At 47.1% G+C, this 15,182-nt stretch overlaps 1 protein-coding gene across 5 annotated transcripts in view; it reads left to right on the top strand.

The window, feature by feature from the left end:
- The window catches only part of PPP1R16A (protein phosphatase 1 regulatory subunit 16A), a 70,113-nt gene that overhangs the window by 40,918 nt on the left and 14,013 nt on the right, over positions 1-15,182 (top strand). For 3 of the 5 annotated variants that reach the window (XM_075063307.1, XM_075063305.1, XM_075063306.1), the window contains one exon: positions 11,148-11,218. The exons of 1 other annotated variant lie outside the window; for it this stretch is intronic. In XM_075063307.1, coding sequence (XP_074919408.1) covers positions 11,148-11,218 — 71 coding nt within the window. Of the gene's footprint in view, positions 1-5,135; positions 7,168-11,147; positions 11,219-15,182 lie in introns of those variants that run through there. One more of the 5 variants, XM_075063308.1, reaches the window with a different exon arrangement.

Below are 15,182 nucleotides of genomic sequence, written 5' to 3'. Positions count from 1 at the left end.
GGCCCTTTTGAATAGTGACATAAGTTCAACGTTCTTAGAATCATAGAAGATTAGGGTTGGAAGGGACCTCAGAAGGTCATCTAGTCCAACCCCCTGCTCAAAGCAGGACTAATCTCCAGACAGATTTTTACCCCAGTTCCTTAAATGGCCCCCTCAAGGATTGAACTCTCAACCTTGGATTTAGCAGGTCAGTGCTCAAACCACTGAGTTCTTCAAGACTTCTGGAATTTCTTTGGTATTCCAAATCACTTGGTTGACTTTCAGCACCAGAAACATGTCAGGTAATGCTAGGAGGCAACACCAGAGGTGCCTGCTTCTGGCCTCTGGGGTGAAAGAACAGTTTAAAAAAGAAAAAGTGTTCCTATACAGAAGAGCATGAAAGCATATATCTGAATCATTGAGCTAGTAGATCCTGCAACAGCCAACATGAGGCGTCCCTGAGACTTCAGGTTTACAGGACTGACTGACTATGTTTCTGTTTCAGTATAGAGACCTCTTGCTGACTGCTGCAGGGCACAAGATGGCAAGTGGTACAATTGGCAGTCCACTTGTGTCTATTGAAGGGTCCCTGTTTACAGCCGATGATGGTCCCTGGAACAGACCAGCTTATACAGAAGAGGAAGATCAAGGGAAGGAGTTTTTAGTGGCTAGAACATGAAATTTGGGGCATTTCTATCATTGGATCTGCCATTGTTCATTCTCTCTCTCTCTCTTTCTCTGACCTTGGGCATGTCACTGACCTCTCTGTTCTTCAGTTCATCCATCCTTAAAGTAGATGTCCTAACCTACAGAGCCTCGTGGCCCCTGAGCCTGAAATGGGTATTTGTAAAACAATGAAATATCTTTGAATGAAAGGAGCTGTGCAAATACAAACAATTATCAAGAACTCCTCTTTATTCAGATGTGCCAGAAATCAGGGCAAATACAGAGCTCGGTCATTTCTAGCTCAGGTTAAGACGCGATGCTGGCCTGCCTTTGATGGCCATGAATGTGCTCGGGGGCCAGAGCAGGCAGTCACCGGAAGAGAGCAAAAGAGATTGAGTCAGCCTTGGGCATTTTGGGGAAATGACGCAAAGGCCAGAGACTGCCTGACTGCAGGTGCCTCGAATGCATTAACCTCAGCAGATTGTGCTCCACCACACACAGCTGCACAAACATTAGCACACAGCCCAGTTTGTGACTACAAACCAGTTATGTCGTGGCCAGAGAGGTGGATTTAACTGAGCTGCTTTGCCTATGCCCATCAGCACTGAAGGCAACACCGTTGAACCTTAAACAGAAATCAGGTGATGTGGCAGATTCACAATCTCTGTTTCTGCAGTCTTGGTAATGAGTCTGGGGACCACTGTGGTGAGTGGGAAGTGCCCAACCCACCTTGAAGCCAGCTCGAATGCTCTGTGTGTACTTGGTGAACCCTGCCAGTGGATGAGAGATTTGCTTTCTTCATGCTTGCAGTTTGGCGGCAGGACCAGCCTTGTCAGTCACTAGCAGTGCCCTGCCCCCCCACGTTCCCACAGTGTTACCTGCTTCCCCAGTGCTCCCGCACCCTTCCCTGCTGCCAGGCTTTTCAGCAGGAAACTCCAAACTTCAGATTTTGACCAAGATCTGGCTTTGTGTGTGTCTACTTCCCTGCTGTGTCTCCGCTGCATTGGCCTTTTGGGGAGATTGTCACCTTAGCTCTGTTTCCCCTCCTGAGGCACTGGCAGTAGCTAGTGCCCTTGCAGATTTCTGGGAGGGAGCTCTAGACCAAGAAAAGCCAGAGACCAAAAGATGAGTCTGTGTCTCCTGCTTCCCCCAACTTATTCCATGTTTTACTGGGGAGCTCAGCCGACTCCCTGGGCAGAGTGCAGTTTCCCTCATAGCCCAGTCTGGGCAGGATAACTTCAGCTGCCCCTTCTTTGTGCGGGGAGCGAAGCCAGAAGGGCAGTGCACCAGATGAAGACTTGTGCTGGAGGTACTGCATCCCACTCCAGCAGCCATGCATCTGACTGCAGTGCTTAGCTGCCTCCTTCCTCTGTGCTTCTCCATGAGTCATGGATGGAGGGCACTGAACACAGTACTAATCCTGCCAATGCCAGAGAGTGTGGTAAGGGGTCTTCAGGCTCAGCTCCCTCCCTTTCTATAACAGTACTGCCCCCATATTCCTGGCTGAGATCTCCTGGGGAACACAGGCCTAACTGGCCCGTGTGGATCCTATGCTGTAGAGAGGAGTAGAGCTTTTGGGGAGCCCATCCCTGAGTCCCAGGCCAGAACCTTCCTGGAGAAAGCCAGAAGTGTTCCCCATGCAGGAAGGGAGACACTAAGCCTTGCCTCTTTGAGGGCAGAGAGGCCACTAGTCACTTGAAAAATGTTTGGATAAATATCTATGCCCAGTCTTTCTTCCTACCTCTGAAGCAGAACCTAGGGGCAGATTCTCAAAGGGAAAATATATCACCACTGGTTCCCCTGCTCACCTACAGAGAGTGCTACATGGCAGATCCATGCGGGGAAAACCAGGCTACAGACATGTGCTGGTTTCTTTGGTTATGTGCATGTGTACACACAAAAGGGAATTCTTCCTCTTTATGGGAGAGAGGCCGGCTGTCTGGATCAGAATTAGGGGATCTAACAATAATATTGGATAATTTATAAGGATCGACTCTTACAGGCAGAGTACTGTGAAACTACGGAGGTCTGCAGCTGCTGTAGACAAGGGGTAGCTGTATATCCCGCTCCTCATGCTCCTTTAGAACAGTGGTTCTCAACCAGGAGTCGGGAGGCCATGAGCAAGTTTCAGGGGTTCCGCCAAGCAGGGCTGGCGTTAGACTTGCTGGGGCTAAGGGCAGAAAGCCAAAGCCCCATGGCAAGGGGCTGAAGCCTAGGGCCCAGAACCCTGCCACCTGCAGCTGAAACCGACGCCTGAGCAGTGTAGCTTTGTGGGGCCCCTGTGGCGTGGGGCCCTAGGCAATTGCCCTGCTTGCTACCCCCCAACGCCAGCCCTGGCTTTTGTATACAGAAAACTAGTTACTGTGAGATAGGTGGGCTGTGGAGTTTTTATAGCATGTGCGGGGTGAGCGGGGCGGGGGGAGCGCTCAGAAAGAAAAAGGTTGAGAACTCCTGCTTTAGAAGACGTAAAAGGGGGCTGGGGGGTTCCTGCCACATCTAAATAATGGGAGTATTGGGTTGTCATCTCCAGCTGCTGCTGCAGGTCACCACATCCTAATGTCCAGGTCACTGTTCCTGGCTTCTGTTGCAGGTTCTGTTTTATATGGGTTCTTATGCCATGTTAATCATCGTGGCTTGACGTGCATCAGTACTGCTACCTCCAGCTCCTCCTCTCTGCAGCTGGCCGTGGAGTGAGAAGGGGGACAACGGCCCAGGCTGGAAGAACAAGCAGGCACCCACCATTTTTCTTTCTAGCCCCCTGCCCTCCATGTTATAAGGCTGGAAGATTCTTCAGTTTGCAGCCAGTCAAATTCAGCCTGGTGTCGCTTACAAAGATAACAATGGCTCTTGTCCTTGCTGGTCAAGGACAGTCAGCATTTCTCCCTGGGGGAGATTTTTACATGAAAAAGTGACTGCCTCACCATGCAGGCCCTTCACAGGCACCCAGGTGCAGGCAAGCGTTACCTCAACCCTAGTTCCTGGGGGCCTCGAAGCTTGCAAGTGGTCTCAGACTAACCCCCCCCGCCCCTCCAACCACCACCAAAAAAATAAGTATGAAGTGGAATCTGAGAGCGTAAGTGCCTCTGCCTGCTCTGGCAAGCAATGCCAACGTGAGTGAGCAGCACTGCAAGGGCAGTCCCTCTCGACCTGTCAGTCCCACAGCATAGCAGGATAGAAATCAGTATGACAAGGGCACATGGGGCTTTGGGCAAATCACTTCCCAGCTCTTACTCATACAATGGGAAACTTTTTGCAAAGCTGAGGCTGTCATAAATAGATAGCTAAGGGTTAATGTTTCTTTTACCTGTAAAGGGTTAACAAAGGGAACCAAACACCTGACCAGAGGACCAATCAGGAAACCGGATTTTTCAAAGCTCAGGGGAGGGAATTTTTTGGGTTTTTGTCTTTGTCTGGCTCTCAGCTATGAGAGGGGATCTTTTCTATCTGTAAGCTTCTAATCTTCAGTTTCAAAGTTGTAAGTACAAAGGTAGAAAAAACAATAGGCTGTTATTGTTTTTTTTGTATTTACATGTGTGTAGTTTGCTGGAATGTTTAAATTGTATCTCTTTTTGAATAAGGCTGTTTATTCATATTTTTCTTTTGAGCTATTGACTCTGTATAATTGTCACCTTGATACAGAAGATATTTTTATGTCTTTTTCTTTCTTTTTTATATAAAGCTTTCTTTTTAAAACCTGTTTGAGGTTTTTCTCTGGTTAAGGCTAAGGAACGAAGGGAGGGGGGAAATCTCTTTGTGTTAGCTTGACTAGGTTTGAATGCATAGCCTCAGGGGAAGAAGGAGGGGGGAAGGTAAATTGCCCTCTCTGTTTTGCATTCAGGGAGTTTAAGTACAGTATCGCCCAGGATAACCCAGGGAGGGGGAGCTGGGGATGAGATAAAGAGGAGACAAGGGGAGGAGGTTGTTTTCCCTTTGGTGTGAGACTCAGGGTTTCTGAGTCTTGGGGTCCCCCAGAGAAGGTTTTGGGAGACCAGAGAGGGAGTCAGGCCCTGGAAATTCCTGGCTGGTGGCAGCGAGATCAGATCCAAGCTGGTAATAAGCTTGGGGGAGTTTCATACAAGCACCCAGATTTTGGACGCTAAGGTCCAGATTTGGAAAAGATGCTTATGATAGAGGCCGTTCAGAGTCATCGGGAAAAGTTGACTGACTAGCCTGACTCCTGACAGATGCTATAGCAAGGATCCCGGGTCACATGGTAAGTTGAAGCAGTCCCCGGATTATGGGCACAAACGGGACTCTGCAGAGGCTGTACTCTGTGAAATTGCAAGAATCCCAGGAACAGTTTTGTTCTATTCCCAATTTCAAGCAACCCACGGAAATGCAAGAATGTGACTGAAAACCATCCACCATCTACTTCAGATTGGGGCAGTAAAACTGATTTCCCCTCCTGTTTCTAGCCTCAGAGAGTTTGGAACAAACAGAGCATAGTTCTGTCTGAGCCATGTGAGCGAGTTCCAATGGGAGGTTTATCTTTGCATTCCCGTCTTACCATCTCTCAGATAATTGTTCCACTCTGCCACGGGAGAGCAAATTCCCCTCCTCCCCCAACATGGTAAAACCATGGTATTTGGTCTGACAGGTGTTCCCAGGGTCTCTTTCAGAATCATGTTATATTAATACTGGTTTTGAGGAAGAAAGAAATGTACTTTATTTTCCAAGACAATTTTTTCTGATCATGGCACTGTACAAAGAGAAACCTGAAACATAGCAATACAGTTTCTGGAATATCAAGGGTTACATTCTTGTTCTGATTGTGACAGTCAACACATCTGATGGGGTTTTCATGAATAAACTGAGAAGAATGTGATCCGCCCTATCTCAGAGTGAAATAACGATTCCTGGTCTAGGTGGCGTAAGCTTCCTATCTCTGCATTGCCCCTCAAGATGGAGGCGAAAACCAAGATTGAAATGGCAGAAATTAGAATAAGCAGAATGGAACCTGCCCCCTGATGCATCCAGTCATTCAAAGTCAACTTGAGGGGCTGGTGATTGACCTGTTGGCAAATGGAAACAGCAAAGTGCCCCCTGTGGCCTTTCCATGTGTCAGGACCTGGGAGGTGGTGAACGACTTCCTGCAAAGTTGGGCAAAGTATCTGCTCTGCGCCTTTTTCACTGGTCCCCAGGACTATACAAATGATCAAAAGCAGAGAACAGCAGTGATGCTGTTGAAGAGGTTATTATGGCTCTCTGGTCTATGGGCCTTCGGCTGCTTCTGGCTCATTGTTTGCTATTACCAAAACCAGGAGGAGACAGATTCGAAGTGGGTGCTTGGATGAAGGGATTTAAACGCTCATGGACCGTCAAAGAAGTTGAAAAGTAGAATTTATTCTGCTTGCTACGCAAAGTGCATAACTTAACTAGCATGTAACTCAAATGAAGCTTAGCCAGGAGGGCGTTAGTGTGGGTATAGGACTGCCAATCCCCAAAGTCACGTCTCAGGAGTATAATGTTCAAGAAAAGGAAGTTTTGTATGAATCCTGACATTAAGTATTTCATGAGGGTAACAACCCACAGGACCATAAAGCACAACCGTGGAAACTCACACCGCTCCTTATGGCATTACCCAGGTTGAACCCCTGCAGGAGTTGTCTTGGTTTATTATTCGAGTAGACCTCCAGATAGCTACTGTCTCCAGTCAGAGAAGTTTTTGAAGTTGGGAGCTTTCTTTGATGAGACCCAGTATTGTGCTTCTAATTCAGACACATAGTTCTGAACTCTCAAGGCATTGATTCCCAGAGTAAGTTCAGACATATTTTTTCTTTCTGTTAAGCATCAAAATACAGTCCTTAGGGGCACTGACAGTCTTTGGGTAGAGAAGTCTTGTCTATTGTACTGAGATCCTTTAGGTGGGCATCAAAACATGCATTCACCATAACGCTAAATATGGGTCATCCAGTCTTTATCCGGTGCCTTTTTTGGAGGGCTGGGGGTAGGGAGCAGAAATCTTCTCCACACCTTAATGCCCAGGGGAATATGGAGGATATATAGTGTACCTGCTTTGGGATGTTCATATTTAAAGGAAGATCCTGCTTTCAACCCTGGAGGCAAACTGCTGTGAAGATCCCACTATAAGGGATCTGTGGACCTTAGCACAAGGAAGAACAGGACAATTCATCTGTCCTGACCTGAAAACTTCCTTTCTGTGAGTAATAAGGTCCACAGATCAGGCCCACCCTGGGACAAATGGATCAACCAAAGTAGAGAGAGAAACTGACATACAAAGATTCAGGATTGTCTCAGGGGGAATTCTCCATGCTCTGCAGTAAGAGAAATTGTTGTGCTTTTTCCTGAAGGCATGTTTAACACAGTCTGTAGTTCAGGACAGTAGAACTGAATTCTCCTGGCTTTGGAAGCTCTCTGAACTGGAGGGAATGTCAGAAGGTAGGGCATTCCCCTGCTTGCCAGTGACCGATAGGTCTGGTTCTGCTCCACGCTGTACGCAGGCTGAAGTACCTATTGTAACAGATCTGCAGACTTCATTACCTGAATACAAGAAATTTTCAGGTGAGCACAGTCATATTTTCTTAATACACAGCCTAGTGTTCTTCTCAGTCATAATGGACTATCTTCTTCTGTGTCCATCGTACACACTGATCAGAACCACTCCTAGGAGCAGATAGGCCCAATGGTCGGAATAAAGACCTTAGATCCAAATGGCTCCTTGGTTCTTTGGGAATTCTGGCTGAGCCATTGACTCAGTGTGTGACCTTGATAATTCAGTTGATCTTGTGCCTTTTTTAACCCAGTTAGAAAATTTGGTGAAGGAACCTCCCTAATAAAACCAACTGTTTGTTTCCCAGGGAAAGGAATTGCACGATACAAATAACTTTTATTTTGGATGGCATCAGTGCATGATCTCCACACCCTCTGCAGAGTTGAGTAGCAGAGAGAGATGAAGAGATCTGGGCAAGAGAAAAAAGAGATGTTTTTTATTGTATTCCTTACATTTGTTTAAAGCAGCTCTGGAAATGTCTAGATATTTGTATAAAAATAGTTTGAACTTCTAAGGAATTGGATGATTGATGAGGCAGAGAGTTCCAGGCACTAGGAGCTGCAGGGGAAAAGGCTCTTGCCCGATTAGAGGCATATCATGTGACGGGGCAGAGATGGGGAGAGGAGAGAAAAGAATGAGGTAAGATGCAGGATTAGCTGGGGGAAGGCCACCAAGAGCTTGAAAACAAGCAGAATTCTATTCTGTTTAGGGGCTTTATTCAGCCCCCGACACCCTAATATCCGAGTGCCTCACGATCACTAATGGATTTGATCCTCACAGCCCCTCTGGGAGGCCAGGGACTATTATCCCTGTTTTCAGGGCAGGAAACCGAGGCACAGGGTGGCATAAGGGACATGCTTAATGTCACCCAGGAAGTCTATGGCTGAACTGGGAATTGAACCCAGGTCTTCCAGCGTCTGGACCTAGATCATCTTTGCTTTGCTTTTTAAATGAGATCTAAGCCCAGTGGCATTGCTTTGAGCCCAAGGGGCAGGAATCCTATTTCTGTGTGTCTCAGGAGGGTGGGCAGCAGCATCCTGGCAGACATGAAGAGCTGGAGCTCGGGGAGGCCAAAGGCAGAGAGGAGGAAGGCAGGGCTGGGGACTTCTTTCCAAATCATCAGTCGTGTGACTCTTGAAGAAGAATGTAAAACAAAGGCCCTGAAAACCTCCTGTGCAGTGCTACTGCTAGCAGAGGGCACACCTAGCCGTGGACTCCTGGGGAACAGATGGCTTGTGAGCAGGATAGCTAGACCCAAGAAGAACCTTGTCTGAACCCTTTGATACATTGTTATTGGTTTATCTTGGTCTCAGTCCAAGGATAGCATCTCCTGCTGACTGGGTGGGGAGAAGCAGCCTGCACAGATGCAGACTTCCTCTTGAGCACTGACCAGTTGAACCAGTTCTTTCACACTCTCCAGGAACTAGAGGTGTTTCCAAAACAAGCAGTGCAAAGAAATTCCATCTGGAGTGCGTCATTCTCTCGTTTGCTGAGGCAGCTCTCAAAGTGGAGGGGCTCTGATAAGGTGACAGGATTACCTGCTTCACAGTCCTTGACCAAGGCTCATCTCCATGCTACCCCTGGTGGATTCTGTCACATGAGCAAAAGTGGATGTATTCATAACGCAGGGCAGTCAGTGAAAGATCGCAGAGCCCTATCAGTTAATCTGGCTTTCGCTTAACTGTGACCACAGCCTTATAGTCTCGTTGGGTTTGTTTTACGCTTTACCTGAGGATTTAGAATGATAGATGTTAAGAGATGGGAAAAGATTTTTGGATCATCTGGTCCTTCCTGCAGGGACCAGTGCAGGACTCTTCCTTACTCTGGTGACATCTAGTGTTTCGTCGAGGGTAGTGTTAAATGCTTCCAAAGATGAACTGCAGAGCAACAGACATGCTGATTTCCTTCTCTCTGCTGGGGCTGGAGCCTAATCAGTTAGTTAAGTAAGTCTAGCTTGGGCTCTTTGATGACAGTGTGTATTTTCCTTTTTTTGCCCACTCTGGGTCTGAGATTGGTGGTAATTCAGTCTCCTTGGGAAATAGATCTTGTCTTTAGCTGTTGGTTTTACTTTCCTCTGCCTATCGCGGAACTTTACTTTTAAAACCTGCCCTCACCCTATCTCCACCCCACTCAGTTTGGTGACTGAGGCATAGTCTATCTTAAAACCATAACCAGGGCGGGGGTCTACTTACAACATGGCTGTCCCCTGACTCAGCTAAAAATGGTCAAAAACTGTACTGTAGATTGGAGCTTAGTCCAGCATCTTAACTCAATTACAGGCACACAGCCAAGGTCCTGCCCGTCCTGTAGCTTTACCATTTACTGTGACTCCTGTGACTCAGTTACTGGTTGAAGCACAGATTGTGTATCTCAGTGCTCCAGCATTCCTGGCTAGACAAAAGAGGGAGCAGTCAGGGAGGGAGCCATAGAGGGTCTAGCACTATAGTCTTGTGCAAAGAAAACCTCCCATGTTCCTAACACCCCAGTGATGAGAGATACAAGGGAGAGGACTGGTGATATGTTGTATTGGCCCAACCAACCAACTTTGCTTGGTGAGACAGACAACCTCATCCATTGCTTCTCTAATATCCTGGTACCAGGACAGCTACAACACCCCTGTAGTACTCCATTTTACATCTCCAACTACTGGACCTATAAAAGGCTGTCGAACAAGCCTTATGGAAATACTCCCATATCTGGCTGCCTGGTGATGTGGCTTGTGAGCCTGTGGGTCCTAGCATACAGAGCCTCACCTTAAATCACCCTTCACTCGAGAAGGATCAGATACAATCTACAGCCCATTTTAAAATCCAGCCACAGTGTCTGGATCGAAGTGCTTGAGGCAGTGAATTCCACAGGTTAACATCACTCTGCATAGGGCAGAGTTCCAGTCTTAATGTTGATAATTTTGACCGATCATATTGATGTTTACTTTTAAGCATTTTTCTATTTTTATCCATTTAAATTTTCACTGTTGCACAAAATGATGGATTTTAAGCATTTTTTTATTTGTATTGATTTAAATTCGTGGGAAGTTTATGGAGAGCTCAGAATTATTACATGACAGCAGAGAATGAGATTCAAAAAGTTAAAGCTTTGTAACTTAAAACTCAAATTGTCCAACATCATATGTCAAAACAGACAAATTAAATAGCCTTACACCAAACCCCAGCAGGTTCTCGAGCAGCATCTTTCTTACTTTGCGCCTCTGTACATTTCAGTTATTATCCTTGGAAATATTCATTGAGGGCTTGTGTGTTTTCAGTGAAATCAGCATTTACTGATAAAATCCAAGACTCCCATTTCCTTTCCTTTCACTTTCAGTGTCCTGTCCTTTAAGATTAAGGTGTCTCTGTGTTCTCTTGCTAGTAGACCGCGGTGAGAAGGAAGAGGGACTGGCCAATATGATGATGTCCTTGCAAAAGCTGAATACCTCAATCAAGCCCCCTCCTCTTTCCCTTCTTCTTTCTAACCCAAGTAACACTCCTCTTTGCATTCTCTCAAATTTAAATCCCCCCCGTGACCCCAATCGCCCTCAATTTCTTTTGCTGCAGCTCTTCAGTCTCTGCTCTCTCTTTCTTGAGGTCAGGCCATCAAAATTCAATTCTCTTTCAGTCCAGGGCCCCTGCTTGTGTACAGGGGACCACCTGGTCTTCTAGGGGCAAGTTCTGTTTCTGGGTTGCCCTGAAGCAGACATAAGAGCTGTGTGTGCAGTGTAAGACATGTTTCTGTTACAAGGGGAAGTGCTTGCCCCTGTGCTTTTCAGGACGGGGGGGGGGGGTAGATTTTCAAAGGCACATAACTCCCACTGAAAGTCAATGAGAGTTAGGCACCTGACTTCCATTTGTGTCTCTGAAAATGTTTGGCTGTCTCCTCTTTCTGCCTTGGTTACACCTACCATAAATCCCTCTGGATCCCCCTGCCCCAGTGATCCTTGTAGCTTCAGGTGAGTGTGTGGAGACCCCTGTCTAAAAGCTCTTTGTTTTTACAGTTCGCCAGTTCCTTCAGCGTGGCATCAGCCCCAATTTGTACAATGAAGATGGCCTCACTGCATTGCACCAGGTAAGCAGCCTTCCCAGTTCCCTGTTGGCAAGAGCCCTTTTCAGTCACCGAGCCTTCCCCGCAATCTGTTCTTCTGCTGCGCTCACTTTTCAGTGTCCAGTCCCCGCACTTCTCCTGTTCAGTACTCCTCTTGCATCCCCCAGATGCTCTCAGGGCTCCTAACTTACCTTCACTTCCTCCAGCCACATTGGGTTGGGAGGCTGTGACATTGCCAAGGCAGTGCCTAGCCAGTCCTGTGCTAGTAACTGCGGTAGAAATCTGTCCTGACTCCTCTTCTTTCTTTGTCTCCACCTTCTAGCTAAATGTGTCCCTTTGCCAGCTTACTCTTCTCACTGCTCCCCAATCCCTTACTGTGGGGAGTAGCTGCACCAACTGTCAGACACCAGCTTTGCAGGAGGGAAGGGCTGAGAAACAGGGTCAGTATTTTTCTTGGTCACAACAGCTTTAAAGTGAGTTGAAGCTGCAGGTTCTAGACATGACTCTGGAGGCACAACCGGGTGGTTCCAGAGGGATCATTCCTCTTTTCTTATCCCCCAATACCCCAATCCCTTGGATCCTTGAATTTAGAGATGCTGGTGTCACAGGCAACGACATCTCTCAGTGCAGCTACTAACTGCTTCTGATGGCCTAGATCTGGGCTCTCAAGACTTTGAAGAAAAGGCAGAGTTTTCTTGCGTCTTGGGCTGGGAACACTGGTGAGGGAGGGACTGAGTGTCAACTGGAAGCTACCAGGTGGTGCTTTAGCAACCACAGACAGGAGTGCAGCTTGAAAAGAAGGTAGATTTTTCTCCCTCAATGAACATATCATATAAATTATTGCCTGAGTTTATCACTCACAATGGTCCCTGCACTTCAGAGCATTTAGTCTCTCTCAGTGATGATAATAAAATGTCTCACTGTTCTCTAGCACCATCCAGTGCTTCTCAAAGTGATCGATCTCTCTCTCTCTCTCTCTCTCTCATATCTTCATGATCCCGCTGTGATCCAGGGAAGTTCTACTGTTCCGAGTGTGAATTCTCTGAGCCAAGAATTCCTTTATAGCCCCAAGCACACAATCGGTGCTTTTATCTAGATATGTCTGTCAAAACAAATGCATTTTACAATTTTGGCACTGAGGTGAAGTGACTATATTCACTGCATATTAGTTATGGAGCTGGGAATAGAACCCAGGAGTCCTGACTCCTTGTTCTGTGCTTTAGCCACAAACTGGTCCTTCCCCAGCAACTTTGATCTAAAGGTTACAGATGATCTGGTGTATAGCTGTTTTGGACCCATTACAAATTAACATGGAATGAACCACAGTTTCTGAAACTCATAATTGCTAATCATCTATATGGTACAGCTGCCACAAACCATAATCATTGGTACCTACTATAGCCACAAAAATCTTCACCCTTCCAGTCCACTCACTGATGGCTCATCTGGCAGCCTTGAATCACCCCCCATATCGTGATGCCTGTAACTGTAGAGCTAAGTAAATAACCAAGCAGTAAAATGCAATGGGGCATTCACACCTAGAGTGTCCTGGGGGCAGCAAAGAGTGAGCGACTGGAGCAGCAACTGTTACCACAGCAGGCACTTCCTAGAGGCTGACGACTGGCTCAGAGCAGTTAATGGCCTGAGACACAGCGGAGTCTCCTTGCTTCTCTTGTGGGAATTCTCTCCGTTACTTCTCTCTTCAGAAGTCTGCTCTGAGGAAACAGACTCTGGCTCCCTCTCATCATCTGGCTTCTCTCCTTTCACCGTCCTTGCCTGGTGCTGGCTCATGCACTTTTTCATTAAGCTCAGATTCAGTGAAACTCTTTCACAGACTCGCCTAGTCGAGGCTTCCTCTGGCAACTTCCTTGGAGTCCAGTGGCAGCATTTCAGTGAGCCGGAGCTAGCTGCAGCCACCCTCACTTTTAATAAGTAGAAGGAGCTGGTGGAGGCTGTGCTTTGAAATGCTTCGTCTTGAGCCGAGGATCTGTAACTACTCTGGCAGCACTGTGGAGGGTGCGATAAAAACCGTTCCTCAGTGTGCAACAGCAGACAGAAAAGCAAAGAAGACGTTAGGATGTGTCAGGAAAGTGATGGAGAGCAATGCTGAGAATACGCTGGTGCCATTCCAGGGACACACTCACTGGCCCTCACTATGTTCAGTGGAGGTCTCTGTCCCAAGAAGGACATAGCAGAAATAGAGAGGAGGTTCAGATACCGATGACAGAAATAGAGACCTGGAAAGAGTTCTGTATGGAGAGAGACTGGAGAAGGGGTGAATAAGAGGGTAAAACAGAGGTATACAAAATGCCGCACGCTGTAGAGAAGGACAGTAGGACTACCACTAGCTAGCTTTGAGGCAAAGGGTTTGCAGTAGGTTCGAACAGTTAAATGAGCAGTGAGAACATCCACAATTAGATTAGATAGGATGAAAACAATTGCAAGACTATAATTGCATGAGGCAGCTACTAGCTGTGGGGGTAAGGAAGAAACTTCCTTGATGGGCAGGTTATTGTGTAATTGTCCACTGCAAATTTTCATCTTCCTCTGCAGCAGCTGGTGTTGGCTGTCGCAGACGGTGCTGGACTCAGTGAATCACTTGTCTCATTTGGCATGGCAGTTCCTAGGTGTGGATAGTCTGATGTGTGTGGTGTGGCCTGAGTATGTTTGCTTTGATTAGCTGCTAAAAGGAACATGCATAAATCCTCATGAAAGCTGCATGATGCTCCTGGGCAGCAGAGAGAGGCTGAGTGACCAGTGTTTACAAACCCTGAGCCAGCAATCTCTGTGCTGAGACAAGCATGTGTATTGACATACCCAAATGAGAACAGCAGAGGCTTGGATTAAGGAAAGCACATACTCCAAAGGAATTAGAGGATTGTAAATGGCCCAGCAATCTAGTAGCAATGTAATCAAATACCCCCAGCATGTCTCTTGGCAGGGTTGCCACTTTTTACAATGTGTTTAGACAGGCTTGTGTATCATGATATTCTGACACCCTCCAGCCAGTGTTGTTGCATCATGACTCTTGATAGACTGACATCAGGACCTGTTAATGGCTCTGCAAGCAGATACAAGATCATCCAATCCACCTTGGTGACTCCAGGCCAGGGGCAATCCGAGGATGGCTGAGTGAAGCAGTGTTCTCCCCTCCCAGTCCCAGCCAGGAAGGGTGGTGATGGGTTGGAGGGGGCCCAGAGAAGAGCCATGCGAATGATTCAGGGATTACAAGACCTGCCTTATGGCAATGGAATGAAAAAACTCAGTCTATTCATCTTAACAGAGAGAAGCTGAAGGCTTGACTTGATCATGGTCTATAAGTACCTGCTTGGGGAACAAGTATTTTATAATGAGCTCTTCAGTCTAGCAGAGGAAGGAAGGTCTGACATGATCCAGTGGCTGGAAGTTGAAGCGAGCCAAATTCAGGTGGGAAATAAGGTGTCGATTTTTAACAGTGAGTAATTCACTATTGGAAGAGGTTACCAAGGGCATGGTGGAGTCTCCATCACTGACCATTTTAAAATCCAGACTGGCTGTTTTTCTAAGAGATCTGCTCTAGGAATGACTTGGGGGCAGGTCTCCAGCCTGTGTTACACAGGGAGTCAGACTAGGTGATCACAAGGGTCCCTTCTGGCCTTGGAATCGCTGAATGAATATCATAGAGTTGAACACCCCGATTACACTGCTAATCCCCATGAAATGTCTGCTGCCTCAGGTGTGCATGATAATAGCAAAGGAGTGTATTTCACACTAGCTGTTTCTCCCACTGGCTTTTCCCCTTGTGCTGGATACACCGTTCTGTGCGGTGAGTCACGTTGTGCCGGTGGGTGCATGGGCGTCTCACCTGGTGTGAAGCACTGTGCTGTGTGTAGAGACTGGAGTTAATGCCACATGTGCACAGCGTTGGAGCTCCATCCCCTTTATCTGTGCAGTGGGCTTGGGCGCCTGCTAATTCCAGTCAAGAGAGCCTGCGGTGGCTGGTGCTTTG

This window comes from Chelonoidis abingdonii, chromosome 2, assembly GCF_003597395.2.
Source record: "Chelonoidis abingdonii isolate Lonesome George chromosome 2, CheloAbing_2.0, whole genome shotgun sequence".
NCBI classification, from domain to species: Eukaryota; Metazoa; Chordata; order Testudines; family Testudinidae; genus Chelonoidis; species Chelonoidis abingdonii.
This window is presented reverse-complemented; position numbering and strand designations above follow the sequence as displayed.